Source organism: Lipotes vexillifer, unplaced genomic scaffold (genome assembly GCF_000442215.2).
Source record: "Lipotes vexillifer unplaced genomic scaffold, Lipotes_vexillifer_v1.1 scaffold565, whole genome shotgun sequence".
In the NCBI taxonomy this organism is placed as follows: domain Eukaryota; kingdom Metazoa; phylum Chordata; class Mammalia; order Artiodactyla; family Lipotidae; genus Lipotes; species Lipotes vexillifer.
In genome coordinates this window covers 466,350-474,460 of record NW_006771554.1, presented here as the reverse complement: position 1 = coordinate 474,460, position 8,111 = coordinate 466,350, and the positions used below count along the sequence as shown (strand labels likewise).

General features: G+C 49.5%; 1 protein-coding gene across 1 annotated transcript; it reads left to right on the top strand.

Moving 5' to 3' along the window:
• The first annotated feature begins 162 nt into the window (after positions 1-162).
• On the top strand, positions 163-3,153 carry TP53RK (TP53 regulating kinase). The gene is made up of 2 exons (XM_007446929.1): positions 163-478; positions 2,066-3,153. The coding sequence occupies exons 1-2, from the start codon at positions 196-198 to the stop codon at positions 2,542-2,544; spliced, it is 762 nt and encodes a 253-aa protein (XP_007446991.1). The 5' UTR covers positions 163-195; the 3' UTR covers positions 2,545-3,153.
• Positions 3,154-8,111: the final 4,958 nt, after the last annotated feature.

The following is an 8,111-nucleotide window of genomic DNA, read 5'->3' as shown; positions in this document are numbered from 1 at the left end:
TTTACGGAGATAGCCGAAGAGCAGGGAGGCGGGGCCCCTAGGCTTCGAAAAGAGCCGAAAGGTTGGGAGGAGGAACCACTTCCGCAAGGCGGAAGTGTCGGCGTTCGAGTGGCCGAAGAGCTCCGAGGATTTCCGGAGCTAGCCGAAGCTGCTCCGACAGTTTCCGGAGAGGGCCGAGGATGCGGAGGCGCAAACATGGCGGAGGCTGGTCCTGTTGCGAGTGAGCTGAACGAGGGGCTGGCGCCCGCGGCCGAAGCACTGGTAGCGGCCCGGGAGCGGAGCAGACGCTTCTTAAGCGGCCTAGAGCTGGTGAAGCAGGGCGCCGAGGCGCGCGTGTTCCGCGGCCGCTTCCAGGGCCGCGCGGCCGTGGTGAAGTACCGCTTCCCCAAGGGCTACCGACACCCGGCGCTGGAGGCGCGGCTCGGCCGGCGACGGACGGTGCAGGAGGCCCGGGCGCTGCTCCGCTGTCGCCGCGCAGGTGTGGCGGCCCGGCTTGGGGGCGTGGGGGACGCGGGTAAGGGGCTCCTCTGCGCTGCGGGCCGCGATTTGCCTGTTTCCCTGTTTGTACCTTCTGCCTGGCTTTCCGTTAAGAAATGTCATCCTTTCGTTCTTCTTTTCGTTCATTAACTCTTCAGAAGCCGCTTGGCCTTGCAGCGACTAGCATTTGTCCCGGAGCCATTGGCGCCTGGTTCAGTTCTGGCTCTGCCACTCTTGCTCAACGTTGCGCATGTCATTTAACTGCCCTGAACCTCGGTTTCCCCATTTGTACCGTCTCAATTTTCGATCATTATCTTTTTTTCCTTTTAAGAAGCAGACGTAATTACAGGTACTTGCCCAGGAGCCAGGCTCTCTGGGTTCAAATACTCCGCTGCTTCATATACAGCCTTTCAGCAAAGTTATATAACCTCAGCCTCAGTTTCCTCACATGTAAAGGGAAGTCATTGTAGCTATATCCATCTCATAGGGATGTTGTGACCATTAGACGAGATGTGTATGCCATGTATTATGTTTGAACATAGGACTGACTTGTGGTGCTCAGTAAACATTAGATTTCATTCAACTGTTTATTTTTTCATTAAAACATCATTGCACCATGACCGTAAACCTTGTCCTCAGATGAGAAACGTAGGCTCAGAGAAGTAACTTGCCCAAGGGACCCAGCCAGGCTCTCAGCCCGTATCCCTCTGACCCAGAATCACTGGCTTTTCACTTTTACACTTCCTACCTTTGTTTCTGTCATTGGTGTTTTTTAGGTGTCTGCTGTACTCCAAGACACTGTTAGGTGCAGGGAGATCTGGAGGAAATTCAGTAGCGGACAAGCAGATGCACCTCTGCCCTTGATCATATTTAACGACATTATTCACGTGTTCATATTTTCTGTTTTCACCCTCTCCAAGATCTAAGTTCTGTTAAGCAGGGATCGTGCCTGCTTTGTTTTCTGCTGTATCCCAACAGATTTGTCTCCAGTATCTAGAAGTGTCTTGAGGGTGATTGACATTCAATGAAGATTCATTGAATCTTCAAATTCAGAGAAGTCATTGAATTATTGGAAGTATTGATCTTGTGTTATAGAAGCAGAAATGGCAGCTTAGAGAAATTAACGTGACTTTAATGTTATACAGCTAATAAGGAAGGGAGCAGGGATTTAAACTTGTCCTTCCTCTCTATAAAGATGAATCTCTAAGCCGGCACGTGGCTTGGCCTCCTGCTGGTGTCCTTGTCAGGTAGAAACGGCTCTGACTGGGCTGTGCTTACCCTTCTGGCTCTTTGTTTTGTTTTGTATTTTAGCGAATAAGTATGACAAATGAAGTCCAATCATAAAGGGTGGAAGGGAGGAGGGAGCTTTGGCTCTGCTCACCTTAGCTATGGGGTGGTCTTAGCACAGTCCTGCAGGGGAAACTTCCAGAGAAGTTAAGCTCTACCATTCTGCAGCATTCCTAAATCTTTTTCCCGAAATACGCAGATACACACTGTAAAAAACTGGCTCAGTCTTTGAAAATTAAGCTTACTGTTAGAAAAAAAAAAAAAGTATCTAATTCAATGACCCCTTATGTCTTGGTTGCAGGAATATGTGCCCCGGTTGTCTTTTTTGTGGACCATGCTTCCAACTGCTTATTCATGGAAGAAATCGAAGGCTCAGTGACTGTTCGAGATTATATCGAATCCACTATGGAGATTGAAAAATCTCCCCAAAGTCTCTTTGGCTTAGCCAAGGCAATCGGACAGGTTTTGGCTCGAATGCACGATGAAGACCTCATTCATGGTGATCTCACCACGTCCAACATGCTCCTGAAACCTCCCCTGGAACAGCTGAACATCGTGCTCATAGACTTTGGGCTGAGTTTCATTTCAGCACTTCCGGAAGATAAGGGAGTTGACCTGTACGTGCTAGAGAAAGCCTTCCTTAGTACCCATCCCAACACCGAAACTGTGTTTGAAGCCTTTCTGAAGAGCTACTCCGCTGCCTCCAAAAAGGCCAGGCCAGTGCTTAAAAAATTAGATGAGGTGCGCCTGAGAGGGAGAAAGAGGTCCATGGTGGGGTAGAAGAATTCTGTGACGACCACAGACGGTTAAGCTGTTCACAGTAACTTTGAAGGAATGCTATGAATATGAGATTCGACCTAAATAAAGGTGGTGGGATATTTTTAGGTGCCGTCTGTGATCGTGCTTCTTAGGCATCATCATCTGCAGTTGACTGTTCTCAAGCGCTTACTCTGTACATAAGACATGTCTGGCAGAACTGGGCATTCAGAATAAACCTCAGGCTTTCTCTGCAATTGTGCCGTGTACACCTCAGATCAAGGGCATGGCATTACAAAACATTGAACCACATACTGAGAACCTTATTCTGTTTTCAGTCCTGGTGAGGCAAGGACAGAGTCTCAGTTGGTGACAGTATGTCTTTATCAGCCCTCTAACCCAGCCTTTCTTGTTGTGTTCATGGCAGACTCCTCTTTGAAACCAGTACAATGGGTTACAACCAGCATTTTAAGAAAGAAATGGAATCAGAGATTAGAAAATATCAGAGCACATTACATGTAGTATTGTAAGTATTGTTTTATGAAACTTGTTTGAAATGTGTATATAGACAATGGTATGTACTAGGTTTTGATGTAAAATACAGTTCTTTTTGAGGGTCATGGTAAAAAAAAATGATGAAAAATGCCACTTAACTCCAATTTCTCCTTTTAAAAACAGGCTCATAGCTTTCAGGCAACTGAAATTTATGTAATTCTGTACAAGACTTTTTTTTTTTTTTTTTTTTTTTTTTTTTTTTTTTTTTTTTTTTTTTTTTGGAGGTGCGCGGGCCTCTCACTGTTGTGCCCTCTCCCGTTGCGGAGCACAGGCTCCGGACGTGCAGGCTCAGTGGCCATGGCTCACGGGCCTAGCCGCTCCGTGGCATGTGGGATCTTCCCGGACCGGGCTTGAACCCGCGTCCCCTGCATCGGCAGGCGGACTCTCAGCCACTGTGCCACCAGGGAAGCCCCTGTACAAGACTTTTTATTTTTGTTGCTCTGTGTTTTTATGGCTATCTTCTAATTAAGATAAGTGATTGGTATAAAGTTCCTTTTAATTTCTATAGGTAAAAAAGCCGGTTTATATCAAAGACAGTAAGTAGATTGAGCAGAGACAGTGAAGTAGCTTGGAAATGACTGAAGTTTGATAAAACCTGGTTTAAGAGAAGGTGCAGGAAAACTGTATTAAGATGCAAAGTACCGCGAATTAGCTCACTTACCCTTGCCCAGTTTCTTCCCCCAAAGAATTTGTGTGTGTGCTGGGAGGGAGGTGGGTATAATAAAACACTTTCCTCCTGTAAGCTCTAACTAGCAAGTCAATATTTTGAGTGTGGGCACTGTACTGGGTACCAGGTGCAATGATGAGCAAGATGGACAAGCATTGAGTTCATGGAGTGAACATTCTGGAGCAACTTGGACTGTGTCAGTTTTGTTCACCACAGTTATCACTCTGCACACGGCAGATGCCCAGGAATGAAAGAAAACTTCCCTTTCTGGGTAGTGGTGACTGGTTGAGAGAACTGACATCATTGTTTGGTTACTACACGTCAGGCATTGAATCTAAAACAATGCTAAATTAGGTATTGTCACCATTCGATAGAGAAACAGGCTCAGAAGGGGGGGAGCTTGTCCAAGATGTCACAGGTAGCAAGGGGTACTTTTCCCTGGCTCCAAAGCCCGTATGCTCTCCACTGATCCTTTAAGAAATGAGATGCATTTCAATATATGACACATATTATTATAATATGTGTTGGCATTATGTTACACTATTTTCAAATAATTCCAAGGCCACAGGAGCTGGCCATAATTTTTTTCAATGAATATTCTCAACGTGACTGAGGGCTCATTCCCCAATTTCCTCATATACTGTACAGCTAATATGGCTAATCTCTACCTCGTGGGGAGAGTGGTTGAGCCACGTGTGCAGCTGCTAAGTCAGCAGATACCTAGCGCTCGCTGTGTGCCAGGCTCTGGAGATACAGAGGGGACACGAATCTCTCTGGAAACAAACTGAGTACCTAAGACAATTTCAGACAGTGACGAGGGCTATAAAGCAGTGGTCCCCAACCTTTTTGCCACCAGAGACCGGTTTCGTGGAAGACAGTTTTCCCCGGGGGTTGGGGGCGCTGGTTGAGGTGGTCATGCCAGCGATGGGGAGGAATGGGGGGCAGCAGATGAAGCTTTGCTCGCTTGCCTGCCGCTCACCTCCTGCTGTGCGGCCCGGTTCCTAGCAGGCTACGGACCGGTACTTGGTTCCGATCCGAGGCCCGGGGGTTGGGGACCCCTGCTGTAAAGTATGGTGAGATTCTGAGTGACCTCGAGTGGAGGGAGAGGGAGGAGTGGTCAGGGAAAGCCTCGATGAGGTGACCTTGGGAGTAAGACGTGACGGAGAACCAGGAGATGGGGCGTGGGACGCCAGGTACCAAGTTGGCGAAGGAGGAGCATCCCTGAGGGACAGCAAGGCTGGTGGGGCTGGTTTGCCGCCGAGCAAGGAGGAGGAGCAGGAAGTGAGATTGGAGAGGTGGGTAAGCGCTGGGTCACGCAGGGCCGAGTAACAAGGCTGGGTTTTTATTCTTAATGCAGCTCAGGAGGTTTTAAACCAGGAACATCTGATGTACGTTGTGAAAGGATGACATTGGTAGAAAAAACAGAACTGCAAGGGGCCAGAGTGGAGGCAAGAAAACAGTGAGAAGGTTCGCCCATGATGCCAGTAGACCAGGGTGGAGGCGTCGGCAAGCATGCCGCAAGCCGTGCGGCAGTCACCGGGGTATGTGACGCGGTGGCCAGCGGCTGTGGGAGTGGCGGCAGCAGCAGCAGGGAAGCAAAAATGACCTCTGCAGGCATTAAGAGGGAGAGGGAGACACCGGAGGCTGGAGACACTTCACACGTGTTCCCAGCAGGAGTATTTCCTGTCTTCATACTCAGCCCATGGCCAGGGCAGGGAAATAAGGATTAACAAGCCTTCCTAGGGGAGCAGTGGATTCTTCCCCTAGTTCAGTGTCTCACAGGGGGCTAAGGAACCCTCTGCGATCCCAGATCCCTCAAAGCCCACAGGGGACAGACAGCCTGTGCTTTGCACCGATGAGCCAATGGCACCAGCAGCAGCATGTGAATTCCCACCGGTTATAACAAGGGTTATAACAGATGAGGAAACACTCTTAGCAATGAGAAGTAGGACGTCCTAGGGTCACAGTAGGTGACAGAGCTGGGATTCAAGCCCACATTTTTAACAACAGTTAACTTTATTGAGCAGTCACTAAGTTCTTTGTGTGCATTAACCCATCTTACAGAGGAGACAGCTGAGGCACAGAGAAATTCAGTCTTGCCCAAGGTCACACTGCTAATGAATGGCAGAGCCAGGGAAATGTGATGTGGCACAGATGTGTCCAACACTGAAAAGGACACAGGCCCACATCTCCTGGGAAATTGTGGCCAGTCCGCCGGCCAGAGAATGGAGTTACCCAAGCCTTGCCTACTAAGTGCCCCGTATAGGCGTGCTCTTATTAAATGATCTGAGCTGGCCGAGAGGAGATGGGACCACCTGCACTCATGAGGCACGTGGGCTGTAATCTCTGCCATAACTGAGGACGTTAGCCTGAATCCTGATCCTGGTTCCAATACAGTTTTATTTACAAAAACGGGCAGCTGGTTTGTGGGCCACACTTTGATGTTTTAAAATATTACATTAACATATTTGTCTCAGTTAACTGAGTTTTAGGGGCCCCTTAAGTTTGTGCCCTAGGCAGGTGCTTCTCTTGCCCCGCCAGAGCCCTAACCCTGCCGTCACCAACTGACAGAGCCCCTGACAGTGAGTGCCCACGTCCTTACAAGGGCCTGCCCCAACCCTCTTTCTGGAACTGGGTATCTCCTGTTTTGTCTTGCATTATGGGCCCTGCAACTCCAAAGGACTGAATTCCCCTTTCCCTGAACCCAGTGCAGTGGCTCTCCTTCGCCACCAGAGGTCGCAAGTTACCGTCATTCTCTGTGCAAAGAAGTCAAAAAGAAACTTCCCTCCCCTTCCATCCTCTCTCTCACTTCCTTCTCTCCTCCCCTCCTCTTCCTCCTCTGTCCCCCTCCCCTCCGCCTCCCTTGTTCTCCTTCCTCTCCCTCCCTCCCTCCCTCCCTCCCTCCCTTGAACTTGTTCATTTATTCACTCAACACCTTAGCTGAGTGTCCAGATGTGGTGGGCACCATGCTTATCACTCAAGAGCCTAGTGAGCAAGACAGACCAGACGTGGGGACGTCTAGTTCCCTCCCGCCTTGATTTTGTCGTCCGTTCTCTCACTCGCTCACTCACTAGGCATTTAGCAAGCATGTTGGCTGTGTCCAGCTCAGTGCCAGATCCTGAAGAAGCTACAGGGACGAGGAAGTCCCCCCACCACTATCCCAGTGCCGCTGCGATCAATGGTTTCCCCACTGCTCCCTGTCCCCCCCCGCCCCACTTCTGCCCTGGACCCCCCTGCATTCTTCCTCAGCAGCCAGAGACACCCTTGTAAAGCCAGAGGATGCCACTTCCCTCTTCAGAAGTGTGATGGCTTCCATCCCATGTCTCTTTGCTCACCAGCTGCATGGCTTGGGACCCCCCTCACTGTACCTCTGAGCCACAGTGTCCTCATCTGTAAAATGGACTAGCGGTGGTGTCTACCTCATGGAGCTGCTGTGAGCACTCTGCTGGGTCGGAATTCCCAGGAAGCACACTCAGCGATGCAGTTTAGCATGTAGGATGTTTATTAAGGTGTCAGCCTCCAGAGAAGGGAAGGGAGGGAAGGCAGCAAGGGAGAGCGGGGGCAGAAGTGGGGCTGAGAGGCAGACCCAACAACAGCCTCAGCCAGCTTCCCCGCCCGGTGGAGGGGGGTGTCTGCAGCTACAGTGGCCCTGCAGAGATGTCCCAAGTTGGGCAGAGATGGCCAGGCCTTCATAATCTCACATCACCCAGACATGAGTGGGCCACCCCTGGAAGGGTTTGGGCTTGGATGAGGCCACTCTGTGACTCGATTTCGGAAGGGGAGACAGATGAAGGCTGCCTGCTGACTACATCTGCATCTGGGGCAATCGGTCCTTCCTTATAGAGGAACTGGGTCTCACATCAACGCCCCCATAAGCATTAATGAAATAATGTACGTAGAGCACTACTGCAGTGCTTGGCACATGGTAACAATTAGCTGTTGTTGTTGTTGTTATAGAATTTATATTGCTACTATTTTTAGAGACCAACAAACAGGCAATTATAATACAGCATCATTTGCTTCACTTTATGAGCCAAGAATACACAGGTGCACATTGCCTGGCCCCAACCCTAATCTATCTGAATCAAAAGGCCTCAGGCTGGGCTGAGAATTTTCATTTCTAACAAGTTCCCAGGTGATGCTGAGGCTGCTGTTCTGAGACCACTGCCCTAAGGGAAATCAAGGTATTTCATGGGAAGATCAGGAAATGGATGCTGGTAGGGCAGAAACAATAGTTCTTTGCTCTACCCCTTTTACAGAAGAGGAAGCTGAGGCTCACAGATGCTAAGCACCTTGCCTAGAGTCATCGGCCTGTATGGTAGACACTGTGCTAGCCATTGTCTGTTGCCTACTGAAAGCCAGCCCCCTT